At 36.3% G+C, this 27,974-nt stretch overlaps 1 protein-coding gene across 7 annotated transcripts in view; it reads left to right on the top strand.

Moving 5' to 3' along the window:
* ZNF385D (zinc finger protein 385D) overlaps positions 1–27,974 on the top strand; it is a 428,288-nt gene that overhangs the window by 148,618 nt on the left and 251,696 nt on the right. The window contains exon 1 of one of the 7 annotated variants that reach the window (XM_065630225.1): positions 23,352–23,448. The exons of 4 other annotated variants lie outside the window; for them this stretch is intronic. In XM_065630225.1, coding sequence (XP_065486297.1) covers positions 23,418–23,448 — 31 coding nt within the window. In that variant the 5' untranslated portion in view covers positions 23,352–23,417. Of the gene's footprint in view, positions 1–23,351; positions 23,449–24,262; positions 24,644–27,974 lie in introns of those variants that run through there. 2 more of the 7 variants (XM_065630224.1, XM_065630228.1) reach the window with 2 other exon arrangements.

The raw sequence follows: 27,974 nt of genomic DNA, 5'->3' as shown, positions 1-27,974 counted from the left end.
CATGATGGTGTTCAAAGCTTTCAATAACTATGACAACGTGTTGGTTTATTTTATAAAACACTTGATTCTTAATATATACGAAAAGATGAGTCATCCCATCAGTGTGAATAAATAAATTTTCATTTTGTCAGCTCTTCAGAAGTATACTTGCTATAGTGCATTGATTTTATTTCAGTCCATCTTGAGTATTGAATGGTAATGTCTTTAGAAGAGTAATCTGTGTATTGCTTTTACATTAGAGCTTACAAAAACTTTGGCATGCAATTTATCAGTGATCTGATAGAAAAATGATTGACAGTTGAGTCATAGACATGCATGGACATTATTATTCGCAATTCTAAACGTTTTACTTGGGAACTGGAAGAAAAGTCAACTATTGTCATTCTCTTACAAGCTATCAGCCAATGAAAAATACTGGCGAAAGGCTATGCAAAGCAGTTTTGGAAGTATCTGACACAAATCCTTTGACCCACTTAAAAATAGGCAGGTATTTTTTTGTGGCATGAGAAAAAGCTACCTAAAATAAACATGTGTAATCCTGTCATAGCTCCTTATTGGGGAGTTGTAAAATGTGATACACAGTGATGTTCTGTTTTTCTTCTGTTGCTCTGGAGACCACGCTTCCACTTGAGGCAGAACAGCCATAACTGGAGAAATTGAGAGCAACCTGCCCTATATCTTTTCATAGAGGGAGAGGAGATGGTCTTTCTCCTAGCAATAGTGTGAATTTATTCCTCTATTTCCTCGGTTCTTAATACAGGTCTCCATTATGAAATGTTACATTCCAGGTCAAATAAGTAATCTGATCTGAAACACTTCTTTCTTGCCAAAATTAAAGTAGCGAGGATTCTTGTTTTAGATTGACATGAAGTGAAGCTTGCTTGTTTTTGCCAGATGACTTAAAAAACTCTCTATATACCAACAAGCACAATTAAGGGTGGGGTTTTTTTCCTCATTTAGGTTGATTATTGGACTGTAATAGCACAGTGTCATCGTGTTGCTGAATGTATGTATAACAGTGCACTTGATTCTAGCTGGCCAGTGCCTCATCTGTTATTCTGATATGTTCTACTTCCTGTATCGCCATATACATTTGGAGGGTTAATGAAGGAAACTTCTCCCTTTTTGATTTTTTTTGGTCTTGTTATTAGTGTTGTGCTTGATTTACTCCTTTTGTTAAGCCACAGGTTTGTCATAAGATAGAAAGAAAACCAAAAAGGCTTAGGAGAAATCACTCCAGGCTATCAAGCCATTATATTCCTCAGTCTGAGTTCAGATGTATTGTTGTAAGATTATAATGGATGTTTCTAAAATGTTTACTCCAAATCAGTTCTTCCAAATAAAAGGGATACAATGAATCTCACAGTCTCATTCCCCCCCACCACTCCCCCCCAAAAGAAATACTTAATTGTTTCTAACATAGAATACTGATATATTCTAGATAACTTTTCTGTATAGCACTGCTGAAGATACTCCTTGTAAAATTCCTACTAATAAGTCACTCTAAGTTCCTTGGGAAAGGACAGGAGAAAGCTGACGCAGTTGGCAACCTTGTGAGTCCATTTGCATCATTTCTTGTTGAAAAGATGCTGTATGGTGGCGCTTCAGAGGTACTGTTTTATTTTCAGTGTAATAAAGTATAGCTGAACCGAAAATGTGATTAAAATCTTAAAAGCACAGTTTAAAAAAAAATCACCAAGGAAAAATTCTTGCTTATGGTAATTTAAATACATGCTAGTGAATTTGAAAGACACAAGTAGGTGTGTGAGTCTGTCTTTTCCCTAACAACACTACCAATGATCAGCTGGTACACTACCAAAAGAAAAGAAATTCTAACAAGTACAATGAAACAAGTGGAAATATAAAGTGCATCTTGTCATCTAAATGCACTTTTGAAAAATACTTCTTTAGATTTTAATGTTTTATTTGTAGCTAGAATCAACGTCTCTGACAAGGTACTTTCTAACTACAGGAAAAGAAAAAGGCATCAGGAAAGAATGGCATATTCCATACAGCTGAACTGCTTGTGGCGGGATCTCTAACACCAGGCTTCAACATCACTAATTGATTGTACAGTGCTTATAATAGTCTGTCAGGTGCTCTGGCAATGTATGTGTCAAGATGAATGGTTGAGTATTAAAATCCTTTTCCTCTCTATTCTTTTACATGCAAAATGTTTTAAACTATTATTTCATTTTCAGTAAGATACCCTGTGTGTATACAAAGTAAATATCTATATTTAATGTGCGTGTATGTACAAATAAGAACCATCTCTTATTTACAGGAGCTAGGAAAATCTTACCCATTTTTATGTGTTTTTGCAAATATGAACCTCATGCAATGAATGTGCTGTTTTTATAATGTTTTTCTCTTGTGGAGATGGAGACAGTTTTTATGACTTTTCCGCAGACTGTCAGAAAATTTGGTTTTAAAAGCCAGTCTCTCTCTTTCCTAAATGCCTGTTTTCCACATTAATTAGCCAAGTGAATGTTATTGTCAGAAACATTTTAATTTCTTCCAGTGAAGCTGAGGAAAGAGGCAAAAGCATTACTATCGCCTTATCTGAATTGGAGCTGACATCTATACATGCATACCATGTGGAGCTTCTGATCTAGCCTTTATCCTCTTGAAAATCAAAGACCATTTCTTTGCTTCAAAGTTGAAAAACGGTGAACCCATAGGAGTAACTGCTTTCCTTGTGGAACTTCATCTGTGGACCATCACTGATCCACAGGATACAATGAAAAAAACAGTACTCAGACCACTGAAGACAGAGTAGGTTATTTCTCTCTGGCCAAGTGAAATCCAAATAATTTTACGAGAGAAATGAAGGCAGAAAGGGGCAAATCAATTCCAAAATGTTTCAAACATTAAACCATGGAATTTTATCCCAGATGATTTCCCTTTACTGACTGTCCTTTTTCTCTCATCTGTCTGTCTTCTGAAATCATAGTTCCATAATGACACAGGACACAAAGAAATGCTGAACTTGAACATAACTTTTCTTGATTTCTGGATGGCTGAAAAGTGTAACTGATGCTCAGGGAAGAAAGTGTGGAAAAACGTCTTTCATCCACTAGAATTCCTTTTCCTACACTGGGGGAAGGTTCCTGTGCAGGGGACGCTGCCCTTCTCCCCCTGCCCCTTTGGCACTGGTGCAGTAGCCAGCTGCTTTGAGCAGCTTCATGTTGGACATTGTGTTAACTGTAGTTTTGGATGAGGAGCTTTTTCCTTCATCGACAGATCAGCTTGTACACTTGGATTTGTTCCTTGCCTTTTCTCTGCAGCCCAGGGACCTGATAGATAGATTACGTTCCCCTACCAATTTTCTTTCATCTTTTGGTGCTTCTTTCAAGGCCTCATTCAGTTGGTTGTTCAATACCTTAGTAAGTTAGAACTGGAAGTGAACTGGCAGAAGACATTTCCTGGAGTGTATCAGAAAGAGCCTTCTGTAGTAAGGAGATAACTCTCCTGTCCTTTGACCATTAGCCAGGGAAAGCACTGTGTTCACAGGTGTGCAACAGGCATTTGCCTAAGCTCTCTGTTATTAGCATTGTGTTAGCAGGTGTAGAAGAGAGAGACGGGTGTTGATGGCAACCTGTGTCATAGTGTTCATGGCTCTGTCAAGCAGTATGGATTACAAAATAAGGGTGAGCTGCATGGGATGAATTGCTGTCAGACACCTTCTATTTCAGTCACATATGAAGGAGTACTTTCATGTGTGCAAGTCATATGAAGATAGCGCACATGGTGTTGAGGTAGACTTAATGCATTCATACGTTGGCAGAATGAAGACAATTTATCCATATGGAGCATGATAATGGTTATACTTATTTCATCTGAAGTTTTGTCTTGCTTTCTGTATTTCCTGTCTCCCTCTCTGTATGCCTGATTTAAAAAAGATACTTTAAATGGAGACTTTATTTAAGATTATTCTAGTTTTCCTTTGGTAACTACTGCATTAAGGATCTCTTGTCCCACCTTGTGCTGATTGATGAACTCAGTGTGTGTGTGCCTTCTGCTCTGAATTGGTATTTCCTCCCTTATGTGCAGCTGGTGGTTTAAATGTATTTCACAATAAATTTTAATTTATTTCAAGATAATTTCTAAACCAGACCATGAAATTTCTCTTTACTAAGTCTTCCTCAAGGTATTTTTTACATATATTATAATATTTAGGAAAATAAAATTAGGGATATACAATTGCATATAATTTATTGAATGCATCATACTAAAAATTTTAATTCAGACTATTACACAGAGTGATATTGACTCTATGGGATACCAACCTGTAGAAGACCTTACAAACTGTGATGAAAATCTGTAATTTTAATAGACATCATTCAGGAATGTGTTTGTGAAGTGCAATATATGAGTTTGCCATATGCTTGGATATTTACAGTATTTTTGTAGTAATTCAGGGTGTTAAACTAATAAAATGCAGATTTAAGAAGAAACTGATTGCCTTCTATTATTTTATAAATGAAAATCTGTGCAAAATTCTTTTGTTGAGAAGCATTAACTCATATTGTTTCCTCACTAGACCACTCTGTCAAAGCTGAGCATCACTACTGTCAAGTACTTTTTCTCTGAGCTTTCTCATTATTACAAACTTTCGGCATCAATGAAGTCTCCTTAATAGCCAAATTAAAATCTATGCAAAATAGTTTTTATTAGGTCAGCTGAAGGAACAGAACTATAGCAGCCTAGACAAAGATGAACAATAATCACCTTTTTGAACTGAAGGATCACAGCTGTAGCAAACCCTGGCTTTTCTCATTTGAGTTGTATCAGAAATGAAAAATTGAATTATCTGGGTAATGGAGAACTACAGTAGCTCAATGAGGAACCTCCTCTTTTAAAGCTGGAGAGAACCTCAACCCTGTAAGAATTCCTCTGCAATGCTCACTGTTTTAAAACATGCAGAGCCTCATCTACATGTAAGCAGGTAAATCTTAAAAGTAATGGGTCCTAAAAGAATGATTCTGCTGTAGTCTTTATTGTGCTACCATTAGCGTTGCCTTGCTTATATTTTACCATTGTAAACCAATAGTCAGAATTTCACTGATTCCCATGTATGCTGCTTTTGGAGATTACCACTGCCACGGATGCCAATCACCATAATTTGTACGTATGTTAGAAAAATTAATCATAAAGCCTTCTTAACAGTAGAATTTTTCAGTTGTTGTAATTATCCAGCTGTACTGGTTATTATGTTAACATTATTTTTTTATGCCACTTATTAATCATAGAATCACAGAATGTTTTGGGTTGGAAGTAACTTGAAGGATCGTGTACTTCCGAAGAGCCTGCCATGGGGAGGGACACCTTCCACTAGACCAGGTTGCTTAAAGCCCCATCCAGCCTGGCCTTGAACACTTCTAGGGATGGGGCATCCATAACTTATCTGGGCAACCTGTTCCAGTGCCTCATCGCCCTCATGGTGAAGAATTTCTTCCTTCTATCTAGTCTAAATCTAACCTGTTTCAGTTTAAAGCCATTAGCCTTTGTCCTGTCACTACATGCCCTTGCGAAAAGTCCCTCTCCATCTTTCTTGTAAGCTGCCTTGACCTACTGGGTAGGCTGCCGTATGTTCAGCATATGGTTGGCTTTCTGGGCTATGAACACACATTGCTTGGTTGTGTTGAGCTTCTTATCAACCAGCACTCCGAAGTCGTTCTTCTGAGGGCTGCTCTCAATCCATTCTCTGCTCAGCCTGTATTTGTGCTTGGGATTGCCCCACCCCATGTGCAGGACCTTGCATTTGGCCTTGTTGAACTTCATGAGGTTCATGCGGGCCCACGTATCAAGCCTGTCAAGGTCCCTCTGAATGGCATCCCTTCCCTCAAGCATGTCAAACCATACCCCACGGCTTGGTGTCATTGGCAGTCTTGCTGAGTGTGCATTCAAGCCCACTGTGTGTGTCACCAACAAAGGTGTTGAACAGCACTGGCCCCAAAACTCATCCCTGTGGAACGCCACTCATCACTTGTCTCCACTTGGACATCAAGCCATTGACCGCAACTCTATGAGTGTGACCATCGAGCCAATTTCTTGAGTGGTCCATCTGTCAAATCCATGCCTCTCTGATTTAGAGACAAGGATTTTGTGAGGGACAGTGGCAAATGGGTACAAATTGGAACACAGGAGGTTCCACTTAAATATGAGAAGAAACTTCTTCAGAGTGAGGGTGACAGAACACTGGAACAGGCTGCCCAGGGAAGTTGTGAAGTCTCCTTCTCTGGAGACATTCAAAACCTGCCTGGACGCCTTCCTGTGTAACCTCATCTGGGTGTTCCTGCTCTGGCGGGGGGATTGTATTAGATGATCTTTCGAGGTCCCTTCCAATCCCTAATATTCTTTGATTCTGTGAAACGCTTTGCACAAGTTCAGGTAGATGACATCACTTGCTCTTCCCTTATACACCAATGCTGTAATCCTATCATAGAAGTCCACCATATCTATCAGGCACGATTTGCCCTTAGTGAAGTCAAGTTGGCTGTCACCCATCATCTCCTTATTTTCCGTGTACCTTAGCGTATTTTCCAGGAGGATGTACTCCATGATCTTGCCGGGCATGGTGGTGAGACTGACTGGCCTGCAGTTCCCCAAGTCTTCCTTTTTTCCCTTTTAAAAAATGGGGGTTATGTTCCTTGTTTTCCAGTCAGTGGGAACTTCACTGGACTGCCACGGCTTCTCAAATATGATGGATAGTGCTTTAGCAACTTCAACTGCCAGCTCCTTCAGGACCAGCAGATGCATATTATATAGGTCCGATAGACTTATGCACCTTCAGGTTCCTCAGATGGTCTCGAATCTGACCATCTCCTACAGTGGGCGGTTCTTCATTAATGTCATTCACTGCAGCACAATGAGATTAAAGTACTGAGCACCTTGTCAAATACAAACCATCTCTGTCATTCACAGGATATAGCAATGTGCTTCGATTATTGGTTCAAGAGAGAGAGATATTTGGGGTCTGCAAGCTCCCAGAGGATGGCCAGAACAGGCCACAGCTCTTTTTACTGATGCTTTGTGTGAAGCAATTTGGGCTTTCAACTTGAAGAACATTTCCACTAGCTTGTGTCACTAGAGCATATGACAGTAAGACAAAAATGAGGAGTTGAATAGTAACTATAATACTTACATATCTCTTTTTTTTTCCTTGTGATAGTGTTTCGCCTATTCCTTCACAAAGTTAGCTGTTATAAAATAACTGCCTTTTTCAAATTGTTTTCCCACTGCGATGCTCTATCTTGTTAGATGTTTTCTGCTTACGTGTGCTTGTTTTGTAAGCATGGATAGACGAAATGGAATCTGTCATAAATTATAGCAGTTACCAATGAGAATAAATCAAATCTGGAAAAATAATTCATTGTGCTCCTGGGAACAATTTGGAAGTGATTCACTGCTGAAACCTCTGGAAAACAAAGTATCATGACTGCACTGGTGATTAAATCTTTCTTAGTATGAGTTCAGGACAGAAATATTCTATTTAACATATTTCTGTACCTTTTAACCTTTTATAGAGGGTTCCCTACCCCCCTCCACCCCCGACAAATATTTTCCTCTTAAAAAAAGTCTGATTCATTGGAAATAGATGCTGTTAGAGAGCAGACTGCCTTCGCTTATTGAATTATTTGGTATACTGCTTCTTATAGAACTTATTTAGAAACTGCTTATATAGAATTCTCTTAGCATAAGTAAGTTTGCTTAGCATAACTTCTGCGAGCTGTTTACTTTTGAAGTAAAAAAGGCCTCAGGGTCTTCAAGCTACTAGATAGGGGAGCTGTAACCCTGGAGAAAAGTAACAGAACAGAATGGTATCTAAAAGAAGATGAAAACGAAGAGTGTTTTGGTTTTCCAGGAACTTATTTTTCTCCACCTGTAGGTGCAAAATAGTAGGGCTTTGATTGATGGCTTGCCTGACAAAAATGAAGAGATCCAATGAAAAAGGAGGACACCCCAGACTCTAATTTTGCAGTTGTCCCAGAGTGATGCATAGGGTGTGGGGGCTTGGATTGTGAGGGTGTAATTGTCCAAGTTTTTACTTTTTTTTTTTGCTGAAAGTCCCTCTTCAGGGGGCATGTAGGTCTACGCTGTACCTTGTGATTAATTTATTTATTTAAGAAGAATTTCTGGAATCCATGCCTGAGTCTCTGCTGCAGGAAAACTAGGGAAAATGAACTTCCTTAACAGGTGCCATATGTTAAAAAACAAGTTATTAATCTGTTGATATCTACCTTGTTTATATTGTGTCCAGGGAACATGTTTTTAACTTGGTGTCTTCCCTGCTATGCTTGGCTGTTACTCCCACTGGGAGTAGAAAGTCTTACAGTCTTAAATTCTTAATGCAGTTTCTAAACCCCAAAGATGAAAGGTCAGCTCTGGACTGGTGCATATCAATCTACCTCTCTTGGAATCAGTGGAATCAAAACAATTTGCAACTATGTGGGATTTGGCATAAAAGATAATGTCACACGCATATCTATAATGAAAGAGCATTACTGAGGTTGTGAAATGAAGTGCTCCAAGACTAGGAAATGACTGAATTAAATGCCTTTGATGCTACTGGATTGATGTTTGAATACTTGTTTTAAGGTATGCATAAGTATGGTCCTTAATAAGAAACATTTTATTGAATTGTGAGCTTTGTGTTCTTGTTTTTCGAGCTAGACAGGAGGAAAATATAATTAGCTGCAGTCCCGAAAGGTACATATGTGTGTTCTCAATGCTAAGCAGGCAGTGCTACTGGAGCAGGTGTGCTCAGGAAACAAAGGAAAGAAGCTGGAGCATAGTGGTGTGCAACTGAGAGTACTTCTCATGGGTGAAAAACAGGATAGGAAAGAGACATGAGATATTTTTGCTCCGCACTGTTGATTAACATTCCTACTAGCATTTTGGAATTCATATTTTCACCATTATGCCTACCTCAATCAGGGCTTGTATTGAATTATCCACAGGTGTTATTATAATTTATTTCAACTTTGTTTTTAGTAAAGTTCCTGTGATTTTTCTATAAAAGTCTAAATCAAAACCGAAACAATAATTCCTGGGTTAAAAATATTAATACTTTAGAACAATTATGATATTCTAAAAGTTTACTTTCCTGTTTCAGTGTTACAGCCTCAGAGAGGCTTTCACAGTTAGGGGTGCAGAAATAATTGTAGATGCCCGATTTCAATACACGAAGTGTCAAAAGAATAGCTCTTTCTGTAGGGCACTCTGTGTTTCTCTGGATCATATGGCTGCAAACGTTTTAGATGTTGTCATAGTAACTGCTATATGTAAATGTGTATATTTGCTTTAATCTTTTAATGTAATTGTGGTCCCTAATATGTGTGGTATAAATGTGGATGTCAGTACTTTATCTAAATTCTATATAATACGATGTATGTAACATACCATATTTTTGGCATATGGATGTGCCTTTCTCTTAATGTTTGCATGTGTGTGCACATCCCATATTTTATGAATGCATTTTGTAATGAAAAATTTTATACTTTGTTCCTATAGCGTGAAATGAGGACTATTGTGATTTTATTTCCAAGTTAAAAAACCACAACCACCTATATGCACTGGTAACTATGACAACCTCTTGAAAATACCTGTACTGTTTTAAAAAAGGACAAAGCAATCTCAAAAAAATGGAATTGTAGTATATGATTGAAGTTTTAGTAAAAAAATGTTGTTTTAAATAAGGAATTGTTTGAGTTATAATGACATTTCAAAATTATATGTGTTTGACTTGCAGGAAGAATGAGAGCCCTTCACAGGCATCACATGGAGTTTTACTTGCAAGAAGTCAGGCAGGCTGATGAGAAAAATCTCAGTGAGGTGTTTCGTGAAGCTGAATGTTCACCTCAGCACCCTAGTGCTGTGGGGTACAGTGTGGTCTGCAGAAGCAAGGAGTCAAAAACCACAAGTGGTCCTCTGATAAACATCTTCCTACTCTTTGAGTTCGGTTTTCTGTCCAGATCTTGGAAAGAATAGAGGATTGTCAGCAAATAAATGTGAAAACTATCAACGGACCATAAAAGGTAGCAAGGTATTTAATCTGAAAACCATGCCTGATCCATGTTTAAGCAAAGCCTGAGCCTTGCTTTGGAAGTCAGTGTAGTTTTGCACTTAAGTTGATGACCGGACACCTTTAGAAGGTTTTTCGTGACTTTTCAGAGATGTGAAACAGTAGGGCTGTTTCCAAAAGACATGGAGCAGTGGGTGGACTTGAATGAATGACTCAAAGATTCAGGATAACTCACATTGATCAAACTGATCTGCTGTTTGTCAAAATTTATGTGGCACAAGAATGTGACCTCAAATCTCGGGGAAATCATTTGCTGTGTGGCTGCTGAGGTCACTGTTAGGCTTTTTTATAAGTAAAATTCTACCTGTAAACATGATTCAAAAGATATTAACAAGGCATTTTCTGTAGAAATCAGTAAATTAGCGTTTGAAGGTGCACCCATCAGGGAACAATTAGGAAGAGATAAAAAATAAGTTCTCACAGAAGGTAAAGACCACAGTTTTATGCATGATGAGAAGAGATCTGAGCAGCCATGTTAGCATGTTGCAGAAGTTTTGGTCATAGCTTTACCTCTCTTTTTCAGTTGAGTGCAATAATGTACCTTCTGATAGCTGAGCTGGGTGACCCATAAAAGCTGTACCAAGGAGCTGCAGTTCTGCTTATGGCAAGTGAATAACTTTTAAGGTGAAACAACTTTGTAGGAATAACTGGGTGCTTTATTCACCAAAATTATTTTCTAAACTGTCTGACATTCAGGAGTAATACTTTTGAAATGTAATTTAAAAATAATTTATTTTCTTCCTTTTACGATTTAAAATGCATAAAATAAGATTACTGCCAGTATAATTCACACCAAGTAAAGGATCTTTTCTTATCATCAACTTGCCACACAATTACTATAACTCTGTACTGATTAGGAAGTGGAATACATGCCATTAAGGTGTGCAACTTAAAAAAAACCCAGCCCCTCAACTGTATGATGGAAGGGGAGAAATGAATTGAGTGAAATAAATGTATTATTTATTTTTAGAAACAGTCTGAAGGAGCTCCTAATTCGTCATCATGGTGTGAAAAAGCTCTGAAAAATGTTTAACATTTCTTTAAGCTGATGTGCTTTCCAGCTACTTTAGGGAGAAAATAGCTTTTTTTTTCTTTTTTCTTCTTCTTTTTTTTCCCTCTGCCTCTTCATTTAAGAAGTTGTGGTCTAATCTCATTAAAATTTACAGCCCAGGTTTAGAAAATAAGGGGAAAATGTAGAAGGAAAACAGAACAAGAAGAAAACTAGACATGAGAAATACTTGGTGATTTCTTGTTCAGAGAGGGCTTTAGATGTAAGAGAATGATAATCTGCCAAGGCTGAGAGAGTTTTGTTTACCTCTGAGAAGTTAAAACCTATCTAATAAAAAAAAAAGTTAAACTAAGATTTTCCTGTATATTCTTGTAGTAGAATTACAAATTATTTTGCATGCAATTCTTTTGAGAGGAAAATTAGTAATACAGATACGTTTTTAGTAAACAAGGCAGATCAGGAGTCACAATCAGCATAGTTAGGAGAATATGCCAAGAGAAAAAAGCCTCACAGAGAAATGGGAAATCTACAGATTAGACTGCTCAAACAGAAGATGTTTAAAACCACTTAGTGACATGGGCTAATGTTGTTTCACTCATGGATGCTGACAGTTTCAGAACTTATGGCAGTATAGCATTATGATGGTTGTGTTGACAATTACCTTGTAAAGGCAAACCTGAGTGTTTCCACTGAAATTTTTACAGTCATTTTTACTGTCATCTTGTGGTGGGTGAAAAATAATATTTATTGTAACTAGAATGGCAGATTTAATCATATAAAAAAATAGTTAATATATGCAGCAGTTAACATCTTTCAAACGGTGGGAAATGATTTCTTACAAAAGTAGGGTTGATATATAATGTTCTTAGAAATATTTTTAAAAATTGTATTGATGTTCAAGCCTTTTACGGCCTTGAATCATACAGTCCATTAGAGCAATGGAAGGCAAAGGAGATCCCCTTACGCGATCATAAAAGGAAATGCATAGTGTCATTCCTTCGAAAAAAAAAAAAGTTAGGTACAAAGCAGCAGACAATTTAAAACCTTAAGAAGTCCATACTCGGAAATGAGATAGAGTATCCATCACTTGAGAAACCAGAGTGAGGGTTTTTTTTGTTGAATGAACTGCTTGTTAATGCAAAAAGAAAGTAAAATTATATGATGCCATATTTTCTCAGAAAAACATCACTGTTTTTTCCTGATTAAACTGCCTGCCTTCCTTAGTGCTTCTAGTGTAATTAACTTGTTTTTTTCCCTTTTTGTTTCGTATTGTAATAGACATACTTTCCTGATCTCTTTAATTGTTATACTTTCTGCAGAGTAACACCAAAAAAATGATACTATCAAAATTGGAAGATGCTTTGTTTTCTTATTATAAAGAAATTAATCAGTCTTATCAAATGTGCCATATAAGTGGATCTAAATATGTTTTTTTAATCTTTCTTCCAATGACAATTTATTGAAATTTAAGTGTTACCTAACACAAAATAGTTCAACTGCAGAGCAAAGTATTCCATTAACTTCTATGTTCTGCTGTCCACCAACTACCTTGAATGAATGAGGAGGAACTGCAAAATAGCCCATTAGTATGATACTATTTAGAGCATAGCAATTGGGAATCTATGTATACATACACTTTCACAAATGATTGAGTCATCCTTACAAATAAGTTTGCCAAAAACCCCACTCATATTCAAGAATAGCTTTTTGAGAATTTAGCCCCCTCTTTTAAATAGTTTGTGCAAAGGCTGATAATTCAAACTGTAAATGAGGCAGCTGACATTTGGATACTAATATATGTTCTTAAAATAGTCATAGGCTAGAGACCTTAATATCTTTACCCAACATAGATGACACTTGAGGATCTTGTTGTAACCGCAATGGTAAAAATTAGGGATGGTCAAGTCTACCTTGTGCAATGAACCACATGGAGCAATTTATAGTTGTATTTACTGTGCTTTTGATATAATTAGATTTATTTGCTGTAGCCTTTGATAAAATTCAGTGCTCTTGCTTACAGAATACTGGAATCCCACATCCTGCAATGTTTAATGAATTTTTCCAGCTATATGAGCTCTAATAAACAGTGTACTGTCTCTCTGTAAACTTTGCTTTGCCTAATAAGCTTATATGGAAAAGTCCATATCTACCCTGGACACATGTGCATAAAGCATAAAAGGAGAAGAAAGTGAATGTTAGTATACTAACTTATAGCACAGCATGTACTTACATTTTCGGAATTACTCAGGCTTGTTTTACACTGAATATTTTACATTTTTAATTAAAATCATAATAATATGGAACTATTGATCTTTTAATATTTTTGTTTGTATCATAATTTACCATCAAGTCTTTCACAGTCTAGCTGCTGGCCTAGAATGAGTAATTAATACACTAAATTTAGTCAACCAAATGAAACTATTTGTTAGATGGTTTCATGTTGCTGGGTGTGACATACTGCTTTGAAAGCGAGGCTGAAGGGCTTGTCTTGTATTTGTTTAAGCAAGTGGATTATTTTTCCACAGTGAAAGCTGCTAAATCTCAGCTTGTTTCCTAAGCTTAGGTCACAAATATTTGTTAAATATAAATATGCACCACCCACACAGACACAGATCTAAATTAACATTATAAACGCACAGTGTTGCAGTGAAATAAATATACTGATTGGCCTAACAGTTACAAAGTTCCTGTTGAAAGCCAAAGTTACTATATTCAGCAGATGTTTGGAATTTTATTATTTGCATATGATAGTGTCCACAGTGGTCCAGCACTGCATGATATGAAAAAGTATTCACCTTATTACAAAGACATCGCACATCAAAACGGGGGTACAGAAGATAAAGACTCTAAATCTCATCCCCTATAGGCCCTCTGGTCCAGGGCATTTATTGTCTCCTCAGATACAACAGTAATGATCCATGAAGGGGGATCAGGAGAAAGGCAGTTTGAAAAGTGCTCTTTTGCAATAAGTAACCTGGAGTCCTGCACCAAATGTGTTGCATCCTGGGAATGCTGAAGTAAAGATAACACTGGTGCATTTCAGGCACAAGCTAAGTATGAAAATATGACATAGTTCATAACTTCCTTAAAGATACATTGGACTTTTGTCCTTTTATGCTCCTTTATGCTAACTTGAGCCTAAATCATCTTTCCAATTGAACTGCCCAGTGGGAACTTACATGCTTCTTGGAAACCTCGTTTGTTTTCCTCCCAAACTTTCACTGTACCTACTTGCCTGTTTACTATGTGTTCTTTGAAACTATTCATCTGTATGGTTTCTGACTCTAAAGATTCTAACTCCTGACCTTTATTTCTTTTTCTATAGAAATGTTCCTGTCCTGTTCCTTATTCTCTTCTGATTTGTGTTGTAACCCTTTCATCTCCACTTTCAAATATTAATGCGCCATCCTTCAAATGATGCATGTCTTCCTCTATTTTAATCATGAAACTGCTTTCCTGTTCTCATTCTTGTTCAAGCTCTTCATCTTAATTATTGAGGTTTTTTCTAATTAGATATGCTTATTCTGTATCTGCTCTTGTCTCTTATTTGCCTATTCATCTGCATAAGTTCTACTCAACCGTGGATACCTCTGTCCATTTTAGACTTACATCTGCATGTTATTACATGGAGTGCTTCAGGTTGAAGTATTATCTCAGAATTATGACATTTACTCTGTCCTCCCCCATCTCTCTTCTCAAGATGTTCTGGAGTTCTGAAAGACATTGACTACCAAGGAGATGTCTAAATTGGACAGCCTATTGGAGTTAGGGAGGCTTATTTATAAGAAGGTTTTTAAAAAGGAACGGTTGAACATTTGAACAGTTTTAAACCATCATAATGAACATATATCTGTGTTACTATGCTATCTGATCACAGTTTCGTTCTTCTCACTCTCATGCTATCATACTGGTCCCCCCTCCCTGTCTTGTCAGTGATGTGTCTGAAATTATAGCATATGTTATTCAGGACAGAGACTGTCTTTACTTACAGACTCACTCCCAAGAGACCCACAGCCTTGATTAAAGACATTGGGGTGGTACAGCAATATAGATAGTAATTGCAGTTAAAGTGAAGGTCCTAAAACAGCTTCTTAGAGGGAAGGATCTACTGCACAGCCAAGCCTTTTGTATTTTTCTTTTCCTCCACATTACAGATTCAGTCCTGCAAAGGTATGAGCTTTCTGCAGCCTATTGGACTTGCGACTGCACCTCGCAGAACTCTTTGCCACAACAGAGGAGAGAGGAGTCTTCTTTTATTTATCTTTTCATATAAACTTGAAAGGTCTGAAAATCATATTCTGATAGACTTGCTGTGTTGAGATAGGACTGATCTTTGCATAAGAAGCATTAGAATCTTTGTAGCACTGATGTGGGGGGGGAAAATGCTTACCTTTTTTAAAAAAAACAACAGCAACAACAAAACAAAAAAACCCAACACACACAAAACCCAACCAAACAAAAAACCAACACTCCAAGACAATGATTTTTAGATGGCATATGTGCAGAGAGAATTACAGCATAGTGCATCTTATTAATACCTTAGTATTTAACCTCTAGGTATAATTTTGAATTAGAACTGAAAATAAAAAAATTAAAATATGAATATATTTTCATCAGATACCTGAAAGGTCATTTGTGATGTTCTAGCTAAACCAGCAAATGGTTTTCCTGATATCAGTGGCAGCAAAAGGAAAAACGCATTCCTGCTTAATAGTTTGACAGATTTCATCACAAGAAGCGACAGAGCTGAGCTAGAGAAGGGAAAAACACTCATTGTTATTTAAGCAATAACACTGAAGGCAATGTAGTGTAGCTAAAAGAAGGAAAGCACTTTAATTTACTATAAATTTACAACATTGACTTCATGTCATGTTTTTACCATCTTGGCAAAGAATATTAGACTCATTTTTTGAAGGAAAAAAATCCTCAATACTGTTGTTACTTAAATGTTCTTCAGAATAAAATAGTTTTAAAATCTAGTAAGGCTGTTTTGACACTCAGTTGCAGAATTTTCGTTATGTCTAAATATGATTTACATAATCATAGCAACACAAAAATACAGAAAATATGAAATTACACCTTTTATAACTAAGCACATCTGGTAGAGTAGATAAAAATACAAGATGGCTTGATGTTTCCATTAGCTTATCAAGTGCTAGAATGCTGCTAGTGTTACTGACAAAATTCATAGTTTATGTTTAACGTTCAAGTCTTAGAGAGTACTTGTTTTCCAGACTATGTATGCTTTTCCATATACATTGAAAACATAGAAGTATTTTTACATACTGTGAGCTCAAGTTCAGATTTCATCTGGCTGGAGGATGCAATGAGATGAATTAGATAGACTGCTGTTAACCTTGTGGACCAGACGACGTTATGAAACAGTGCAGATAACCACAGATAATATAATGGGAAGGACATCTAATGTAATTCTATGTGTTGTCATTCCCAGAACAGGAGGTCATCTTTATAGCACCTCCTCTGCCATGTTCCTCCAGCTTTAAAAGGAAGGAAATTGACTTCAACTATTTACTAAAGAATTTTCCACATTCTATTTAGTTTTATTTGCATTTGTCCTAAATGTCATGTCTATTCTTGCATTGTGTGCTGTCATATGTTCTACCTTGTAAATCAGGAACTTGCCCACCTGCAGTGATTTAAAGAAAAACTCTTTCATGCACTTAGATATAGAAATAAAGGTATCACCACTGGCTAAGTTGTCATGTACCATGTAGCTAGAGCATGCATTACAAAGAGCTTCACTTTTGTTTGTAAGTGCCATAGAATATAATTTTTCATAAGTATCAGAAAAGGCCATGTAAAAGCAACTGACCAGCCTAAATTTTTTTTTGCTATATGCGCAGTGTGTGCACTACAGTGTGATTCATATACCAGTGCTGCCTTATTTTATCTCCTTTTGTGTAGCAGCAACAGCAAGTAGTAAGATTTTTCCCAGAAATATCTCTGGCTAGGTGAAATTTTCTCACTTCTTCCTTCTGGAAAGTATTAATAAGCATCATTTTTCTAAACAGATTTTGTCTTGTCTAAACGTTTTTCATCTGTACAAGCATCGCTCTTTAATATCTGAAACTATTTTCATTGAGATACTACTCAGCCTCTGGCTCTGTATGCCAAGTGGAGTCTAATCAAACAAACAAATCCTTTTTTTCCTAAGTAGTAAAGCAAAAAATTATTGCTGAGAGATTATTCCTTATGTAATACGGTATGTTTAGGATATCTAGTGAAAACTGGTTTGAGAGATGTGAAACATTTTTTTCTGTTTCTAAACTAAAATCACATTTTCTCTAGTGAACTAGATGAAGCTTAAGACACAAAGTCACCAAAAGCATGTTTCTTTATACTTGGAAGTTAGTGTGGTTGTTGCTTTGCTGAAATTTGCTACAATTAGAACCCTGGAGCAATTATGCTACTAACTTAATTATCTTCTGCCATTTCAGAGGTGCTCTTGGTTAGCTGAGATATCATCGCAGAGCTACCAGATATGGCACAGGACCTACAGGAAACCTGTGTCCCTGTGATGCAGCAACTAGATGGTACCCTGGGGCAAAAAAAATGCTCTAGATGCCTATGTGTTCATTTAAAATCATTCTTACTGGTTGCAGGGAGCAACTGGAAAACGTGGCATGCCTGGTGGGTTTTTTTGTTAGTTTTTGTTTGGTTGGTTGGTTTGGGTTTTTTGTTTGTTTGTTTGTGTTTTGTTGTTGTTGCTTTGTGGGCTTTTTTTGATTTGTTTTGTTTGGGCTTTTTTCCATTTCTAGTCTGTGTAGGTTCTATCTGCAGAAGTAGAAGACAGTCTTTTTGTCTGAAATGATTTTATTTTGAGATAGAAGATGTTTATACCAAGACAGGTGGTACAAGCAAAATGACAGTCATTGTGCCCATCTGTGTAAAGGCTGTGTTGTATCTTGCAGAAGTTCTGCAGAAGGTGGTGTTTTAAGCATAAATAACTAGCATGGTAAATAGTTCCTTTTTTTGGGAACCAGTATGTTAAAGAAACTTAAGACATGACAAAGTATAACTGCAACTGGTGTATAGTGAAACTGCTAAATAGATTTCCTGTTTAACAGACAAACAAACAAAACCAAAAAAAAAAACCCCTCAAAGCTTTTTTTTTCATTTTTAACGTGTATAAGTAGTTGATTATGTCAGCAGGTTGAAAAGGTAGGTGCTTAGATGACATGACCGCCAATTTAACTTCATTTTCAGACTCATCACTTTTCCATAATGAACAATGTTGTTCTGGACAATCCCCCAGACAGGCAGAACCATGTGAGAGCTGGCTGAAGAACACAACCTTTGTTTCATAGAGAAAATCAGAACATAATGATTTTTCTCCATTACAGTGAAAATAGAGTCCAAAATTGTATTCCTTAGGAAATAAATGAGCATTTCCACTTCCCTATAGTCATGAGCTTTAGTAATGTTTCAGGTGGAGAATAGATACTCATCTGTGAAATCAACACAAATAACTTTTGAATGTTGTAGGATTTCTTTTGATTGTTCTACTCCACATATAGGTCAGAACATTATGCCTTCAGCTTCAATGGATGGTAGGGTATGGGGTGGTTATTAAATGCTAATAATGTCTTCCTTTCAAACCTGCTAAATCTTCTTTTAAGTGAAGACATCTGGGAAGTGTTGTTTTGGAATAATAAACCTGTCTACATACTGATCTAGTATAATATGCTGCTGGGCCCATCTCTTATCCCAAGACAACATATATTTAGGTTGAGCTGTAATTTCTAGCTCTACATTCATAATCAGTAAACTCTGAATTTAAGCTCAGCCCTTTTATCCTCAACTTAGACATGGCTGAGGGTTCTTGTTGGTATTTCACCTGGACCTAGTCCTCACCATGAGTGTAATCAGACATGTTTTTTGCTGCTAGGATGGAAGTACCCGTGTGTTGTGACATTTAGATCAAAAGCTCTTGCACACTTGTCAATGTTCGTGGCTCTGGTGAATACTAGATTATGCTTGTTCATAGTTCTGAAAGCAGAATATCTCATAAAACTGGGAATGTACTTTTCGTTAGTTTTATCTTAAAAGTAGTATTATTTATATCACTCTTCTAGTTTGGAAGTCCTCCCTGTCAAATTACAGTTACCATGTGTTTGGAAACAGTTGCTGCAGTACTCTAGGTTGCCATGCCACTTCCCTACATAGAGTCTTCCAAATACCTGTGACTTCATGTGGAAATGCTCCCTTTCACACATTTTCAACTGTTAATGTTAGTTTTGTGACTGTATATACTAGGAACTGGTTGTAAAACTCCCAGGAGGTACGGAGTTGTTAATCCATATGTCTTATCAGCTTGTTCTCTGAGGACATTGGCACTGGTGATTAATATTCAGTGTTTCCCATCTATTTCTTCCATCATTATCTCAAACAACCTGTCTAATAGTTTAAATGTATGTTTAGGATAATGCCAAACTAAACATGCTATATAAATATGTTATTTATGCTTCAATAAATTATTTGCACTCAAGATCATTTTGAGATTTTTGACAAATTCATATAGCCACCCAATACCAAAATAACATCGCTTTTAACTTCCAGTATATATCCATGTTTGTGACAATAACTGACAGCAACTGACTGAGCAGCATTAGAGATATTATTTCTATTAGACAGAAATAACAAATAAATTGGTATGGCGCAGTCTTTTTTATATTCAACTAAAAACATATACCAAGTCAACAGAATTTGACAGTTGCTTTGGGCCATTTAGGAAGTTAAGTTGCAGAGAGTAAGGGAAGAGCAAAAAAAGATATAATACTTTTTCTCTTAAAGTCATTAGCAAAGTCTATATACATTTTGGACTTGAAGGATACCTCAGATGTTTTAAAAGTATGTTTCTGTATGAACAGAGATTTTTAAATGGCATTTCCTTATTCATTAAACATGCTCCATTTGCATGATAAGGACTCTTTTTTGGTAACAGACAGTGATTTTTGTTTGTTTGATTTTTGTTGGTATTAGGAGAGTCAGCATTAGGAGAGGGTAAGTTATATTCTCTTCTTTCATGTGCACTAGAGTCTATTGTGTAAGCATCATGGTTGTTATCCTTTATAACTGAGAGCCTGATCTTGTCCATAGATCTTCTAATATTTTAGCATGGAAGCCTTCTTTATGGAAGCCCTCTTATAATGTCGTGCAGTTGTTTTTTCTTTTTTTTTTTTTCTTTCCTATTTATTTTTCCATTTTTTCTTGTTCTTGAACTTTCACATTTCTGAGGAATAAAGATGTTTGGATGGCAACATGGATAACAACTTTAAAATTCGGAGCAACAGGTCCAATCAGACCCTTAGGAATGTTTGTGAAATTTGCATAGCGAAGGGAAATTACATATTCACAGAGCAGTTACCGAAAAATACCCTGGAGTGATTATGCAGATCCTTGCTCCATGATTGGCTAATGATAGGTTTCAGGCAATCACAGTGAAGGGAATGGCACATTATGTGGTTATTTCAAAATTAACTTGTGCAAATCAGACATCAATAGTCAATCAGAATGCAAGGAAGTATTTAAGTTTTGAGGAAAGAAGTGGTAGAATTATTTCAGTAAAGCAACAGCCCTTCTGATGAAAAGTGATTGATGCATCTTTTCTGAAACTTCAAAAAAGGCATCTTCCAAGCATGAGAAAGCATGGAGAAGATCAGTTCATGTCAAGTGAAACTACACATAGAAGTTTTGGGGATTTAGGAAAAGATTTGCCATCTTTGCCAGCTCCACCTATGTCGCTACTTTAACAAAAGAACGGGTTTTAGTTTTGCTGATAATTCAGAGTATAAAACATACGCTCAAATACTTTGAGATTAGATTTTCTGGTGGGATGTTCTTTTTCTCTCTGTTTCTTTGCCTGGACACTCTTTGAATTTATTTTTCCTAAAATTGTAACTGGGTCAAAAAGTCCAAGTGACAAATAGAGCAGCTAGTCAATATAGAAATATTTTAAAGGTTAATTTGACATGGCTACTTTTACTCATTGTCCTTGTGTGGATAAGATCAAAGAAATGGTTTTCCCTAACAGCTGCTCTAGAATAGTTCCGGGTTGCTAAAAACTTTGATGACTTCATTATCTAGTCTATTGCTAGAGGCAGGCTGATTTCCTCAAGAAGTGAGAAAATATTGGCACACTGTTTGGCACTTCAGCAGAATCAACACATCAAGTACAGAAGACCAAAGACTCCTTTCAGTAATGCTTTTCACGATCTCATCATTTTGCTGAGTCCCACAAAATGCACTTTTTTTGCAAAGCTACAGGTGCTGAGCTCTGGGAATGTAACCTTTGAATTACAGCTGAAATAGTACTATAAAAGAGAATTTTAGGTCTCCAGCGTGCAAGGAAAAGATTTAAAGATTAATACAAATTGCCAAGAAAGCAAATGGAAAGCACCGTAACTGTTTTCTACTATTTATTTTTGTCTTCCCCCACCCACCCCCCGTCATTATGGGTCCTTTTCTCAAATAGCAGAACAGTTCGAGTTTAGTGCTAATGTTCACAGGAGGTTCTAAATCTTCGTATTGCAAAGAGTTGGGGGAAGTAGCATGAGTGCTGGGCACACAGAGCTCTGGGTTTGGAAGAATAAGTCTCTACTGGAGTGTCACTGTGCTACTTTTGGGAAGCCGTCAACTAGAATGAATTATCTACAGGGAAACTGCATGGAAAAGCTGTTTGAATTACTTTATCATTTCATCAGTTTGTTTTTAGGACTGCATTAGTGGTGTGGGTTTTCTTTGTTTGGTGTTTTTTTTTCTTCTTGTAGTTGTTGTTGGTCCCTGGCACTAACAAGATCCAGGGGTGAGAACCCAAAATATTTTTGCAGATTTTTCTCTCAAGCCCTGTTCCATCAAGTAGAACATCCTCAGAAGGACTTTATAACTCCTACAGATGTGTCCCATACTGTTGTGGGGAAGACTAAGGTCTAAATCTTCATTTCCAAACTCAAACTACATCCTGATTAAGTCCAGTTCGGTAGCATAAATTGGTGTCAATTTCTATTTTTTAATATTTGTTCTCTGTGTCTTAGATTGATGTTTTATTCACTTAAAACCATTTGAAGTACAATATGCTGTGGATTTAATTACATTTAGTATATCAGGCTAGCTTGAATTACTTCTTTTCTATATTTCTTTCAACTTTTTTATTAGCAGATGTCTCCAGTGAAAATGTGTTCTGTAGATAGATTGTTCAGCACAAGAAGAAATGTAGAAAGTAACGCAAAGGGCAAATTGTGTTCTTGTAGCACCATGGAAATATGGTTGCAAATGACTTCCTTTGAAGGACTTAACTGACTGGGATAGCTTAGAGTAAATTGCTATTTTAACAGTGCAAATCTATTGGAATCTGCTACCTAGTACATTATGCTATAGTACAGCATAGTTGAGCTTCCTTTGCAATGAGCTCTGCCACTCAGGCTCTGCTATGAAGACATTAAACAATGACTGAAACGTAACTACTATTTGACTGGCACTCAAATGGCTGTGATTTATGATGGAAGGTTTTCCTATTTGTAGTCCAGCAGTTGTCATCATAAAATATTCTTGCACCGATTGGTAATTTAACCAATACTTGGGTGAGTAGTGCTGCTGTTACTTGCCACAGAATTCTAGTGACCTGGACTGGTAGTCCTCTTTTCCACCTTGGCTAGTGACTAGGTAATGCCGTTGCCTTTGCATATTGGAGAAACTTGACATTCCTCTCTGTTTCTGAGTTTTGTCATATATAATATATGTATGTCTTATGTAATATAATTGACTAAAAATTAAAAATTCAGGAGCAATATCAACATTTTGCAAGATCATACTTATTGTAAAGAACCCTACAGAGATGTCAGTGCTAAATTTGAAAATTATCCTTGCATGAATCAATTATTGTCCTTTTCCTTCTCTAAGTATTCATAAAACTGTGGTAAGACAGTGTGGCAAGTGAAGGCACAGGCCTGTTCTGTAGAAATGGCAAAGAACAAACCGAAATGGAAATTTTGAATAGTGCCATGAATATTTGCACAATAAAATTCGATTAGTATAAACAGAAAGGAATGTCAGTGTTACAGGAATAGCTGAGAGTCTTGCACAGGAGAAGGGACGATGAGTAGAAAGGGTGAGTGTATAGAGTAACACTAGATTTTTTTTGGTGTGTTTTATGGTAAGTTGGCAGGGGAACGTGGACTATCCTAGTGAATATCGTCTTTGATTCAAACGACATCATGTTACCCAAATTTCTGTATGCTTTGCTTATCCTGCCAGTACAAAATTGTTTGGACTAGAAAGGTTGCAAATCTTCATTGGTAATGGATGGGTTCAGAAGTTGGAATACAATTAAAATGTAAGTACCTTTGAAAATAAAAAAAATGGAAGTTAGTGAGCAGAATAGGATTCATTGCTAACAAGTTGAGACTTGTTAATAATACATAGGCTGTATATTCATTAATTTTCATAGATATTCATACTTTGTTTTTTTTGAGTACACAGAGTGTTTATTTCAGTGAATATTAAGTCCTGTTATTCATAAAGGAAGTCCTCACACATTGCAGCTAATGTTTAATCTTTTAAAAAAGTTTGTCATTGTGCAGTTCAAGAGAACATAAAACGCTCAATATTTTTAAGCAGTACAATGCCAAAGACAAATGTCAATTCCATATATCAGATTTTTTTCATCAGCTGTCTACAGTGAATACAAGGTTATGGAAAACTAATAATGAAAGAAATACAGATTTACCACCATTCCTCTTGCTTATCTCATGAAGTAGCCATTACAATCAAATGTTATTGTCAGGTTTTCCCCTACTGTTTGTGATAGCTTTAGAAGAAAATCCTCTGTATTTCATCATTTAAAGCTGCTTTATATGTACGTTTGCCTACAACAAAGGCAGGAGAGTAATTTTAATCAAATGTGCAATATTAGATGCTAATTGCAGCTCACGATAAAGCTTGAGGAAAAACCCCCCAGTTTACCACACGTTTTTCTAGATGCTAAACGTGCATTTTAATGTGAAAGGGAAGAGCAGAGAGCTCTCCTGTTCTTAAGCGACACTAAACCCAGGGGCTCCAGGACGCCGCAGCCGCACGCCTCTTAGAATGCAACATGAAAAGCTGCAGATTAACTGTATTTAGATGCACCAGTTTGATGTAACATCAGCTTGCTTGAATTAATGTCCTGTGACAAGCCCTCCCTTGCAAACCTTTAGAAGCAAACTGTTTCTTTGTCGACAGTTTTAAGCTTGGCTACAGCCTCTGATAGATTCTGCATTGTTTCTCACATACTGGTTTTTGGACAAAGTCGAATCATCATCTATGAAGGACTAACTACCCAAAGGGTATAAACGCAATTGCTAGTGGTTTATTCAGTTTTGACACTTCTCAGTGTGATCCTTACTGCCTTTTGTAAAACAAGCAGGCAAGGGAAAGGCTCCAGAGACTTTCTTCTATTCATTTCTGTAATAGTTTTCTTGCCACGGGAGGCTTAAGAAGATTTGTACTGCTTGCTTTCTTTTCATTAGCAGTGAGTGCAATGCTGTTCGGTAAGTTAATGTGAAAGACTATAAAAAGAAAAGCACAAGAATTTGAAAAAAAAAAAAAAAAAGAAAAAACAAATGTGTAGTTTCTCAATCCATTTTTAATGTTATTTTTTCTTGATTTATTCTGTATGGGGTGCAGAGAAAAACAAAGTAGAATGTAACAGTTGAGATATTTTCAGTTGTTCTCAGCCAGACGGAGAATTAGAAACCAGCTGTGGTCTGTTTCTTAAATGCAATACTATGCTTCACTGGTTTTTGGCAGCAGCATGTTAAAATTCTTGTTACTAGTCCGACAAAGAAACCTGATTGAATTTTCAACACAATCAGACTTTCTGTCATGAAATGTAATAATATTTAATGTTTTCTTTGTATTTCTGTATGCAACAAAATGCATCAATCTTTGAGCCTTACTTTGACCATTGTATTGCACTAACCTTCTATACTTAACTTACCATTAAATGATTTAGTTTGTATTTCATTCTGAATGTTTATTTTAATGAAAACTGAGCATGTTTGTTGAGAAAATGCCAAAGTTTAGCAAATAGATTTATACTTTCCTTAGTACAATAGCTATTTGCATCAGATTTAAATTTGACTCTGTATAGAAGCACTTCAGTAGTCAGTTTTGTGTGCTGTGATAGTTAATGTGTAAATCTATGCTATGTACACACAGGATAGCCTTTTTTAAAAAAGATAATACTATGCCACTGGGCTCATAAAATTTGCTACAAACAATGCAGAATAGGTAATGAATATAAAGTAACCTTATAGAAGAATCCTTTTAGACGTCAAGTGATACAGTTTAAAATTTGTATCTGATGGACTGATAGATGATAACTCATGCAGGACATATATGTGTTAAGATGAACCTGATGATAAGTGATTAAAGAATTACTGGATGCTAAACCTCTGAAGTTTTTAATCATCTTTCTCATCATCAGCAAATGTAATCTTTAATATTTTTGTTGTGTGGTGTTATGCACGTTTGTTGTCTTTTCCTTTGTCCCCCAACACACACTTAAATTTCTGGGATATAAGGAATACAATAAGGACTTAGGAAAAATGCTGATAACTCAGCTGAAACAATTCTGTGGGAATGATTTTTTTTTTTTTTGAAGAGGGTAAGCACAACTGTTCTATGCCTGATAGACCAGAGGTTCAAGACTTATAAAGCAATTCTTAGTGAAATGTATAGTGTGTTTTTTTAAATGCCAAGTTTTATTGTTTTATTCCAGAGTTACTAGTATACTCTTTGACATTTTGAAATATTCAATCAGAGATAACTGTTGATACATGTAACTCAGCACTATTTCATATTTATAGAAATCACAGTACCTCCAGCCAAACTTGTCAGCAGCTCTGCTCTTTTGATTCCCAGTTGCCCAAGAACTGTAGCTTGAAGCATTGTCAGTATGTGATATCATTAATCAAGAAACCAATTATAATCTGTTTTATTTTTATTTGCATGCACATGACTTCAAATTACCAGTCACAGTTATTCAGCCCTCAGAAAACTCTAGTCACTGCTTGGTGGTTTACTTGTATTCTATTTGTGTCATTTTAATAAGACAGAGACATGATTCACGGGAAGCTTGCATAGATCATAGCCTAAAAATTAGCCCTTACTCAGAAGAAATTGTATAGGGAAGTAAAGCTCATTTCTTAGAGAAACATTTGACTCTCAGATGGATTTTATTATGATTTTGTAAGATACGGTTCTTTATTTTTTTGTCCAGAAGTTATGCCTTTTCCCATAGATGACCTTACTGGTGTTTTATTTTTGTTAGCTATAGTAGCTTAGTAATGATTTGGAAAAGAGAGCTGCTTGTCAAGTCTGAAAGTCTTCTTGGTCATGGTGCAGTAGCAGTTACAGTTTGCTGACCAAATTCTGTCAGATAACTCTAGACCTTGTTCCCTGGCATAATAATCAGAAAATGGTTGGATAGCATATGGGAGCAAATATACATAGAAGCATCACATGAACGCATTTTTAGAAATTTAATATGATTTATCTGTTGCCCTCCTTATGAAATGTGCATTAGGGCTGTCACAGCTATTGACTTGCTTTTTCTCTTTCCTTGTATTGTGTGCATTGATCTGTCTTCATTAAAAGTTCTATCCCATGGTAAGCATGGAATAAAATTCTTGCATCACTGAAGACAGTGTCACCTTTTAGCACCTGAATGGAGTCAACTTATCACTGTATTATCTTTAGGCAATACTGCAAGTACAGTGTGGAAGACAGAGGAAGAAGGGAGAATTGCTACAGTGATCCAAGCTTGAAGTTTTTGGAGCCATACTCTATAGAAAGTGTGCAGTGACATAAAGGTGCTTATATTCCAAAATAATTCAGCATAATTCTGATTCACTCCACCTTCCTCCATCTTTCAAGTATTTTGGAAAGCATTTACCTTAAAAAATGCAAATTAGTAACTTGAGAATGTAATTTGAAAACTAATAAATATGATAGGTGTATTTCTGCTTCTGCAAGGAATTACGTGGGCTTTTCCTTTTTCCTTTTAAAGGTCCTTGCTACATACAGCTTTTATAAGACATTTTATAATTATACAAAAAAAAATTTTGCATAGAGTTTCAGCAGAATATAACCTGCAATAATTTTTTGTAGAGGCTATTTTTAACAGTCTCCAAGGACTCTGATCAAGGTTCTTTGTTCACTGAAACTCCCATTGAGTTCAATAGGCATTTTCATCATTAAAAGAACCAGTAAGGAATGTTGAATAGAGTTAGCTTATTCAAATGCAAGCAAATCTTTTAGGCTATATTTTCATAGGAGAATTAACAGTGTAGTTATTGCACACAGAAGTAGCCTAAGCTCTGTGTGCCAAAAAGATGGCATCTACTATTTTAGAGCTATTTGTTATTTTGACAGTATAGCTCTAGGCTACATTGCACTGGATAAACCCTTAATTTTACATAACAAATAATGAAATATTGCTGCTTCACTGCTTCTCTTCAAATGATTAAAAGAGACTAACTTTGCTTAACATCACTATAAATAAATTCCTGATGCTATACCTGCTATTGAATCCTGCTGTCGATTTCTGAAATATGTGTATGGAATTTTTATGTTCCCTGTGACATGGTCCTCATTATAGCACAATGAACTAAGAGCTAGTCATCTTGTCATATGATATGACAGTTTTTAAGGGAAAGAATGATCAAGAAATTGGCAAGTAGCTTGGGAAACAGTTCCTAATGTTCCTTGTGTTTATCAGGTGACTTCCAAGGGAACCGGAGGTCTGGAGAGGACAGTTAGAGGGCCACAGAAACTCCCAGAAAGGCAATGGGGAAATCTGCATGTACCACAGTATGT

Source organism: Caloenas nicobarica, chromosome 2 (genome assembly GCF_036013445.1).
Source record: "Caloenas nicobarica isolate bCalNic1 chromosome 2, bCalNic1.hap1, whole genome shotgun sequence".
NCBI classification, from domain to species: Eukaryota; Metazoa; Chordata; class Aves; order Columbiformes; family Columbidae; genus Caloenas; species Caloenas nicobarica.
Note: the sequence above shows the minus strand (reverse complement) of the source record. Positions and strands in the feature narration are given on the sequence as shown.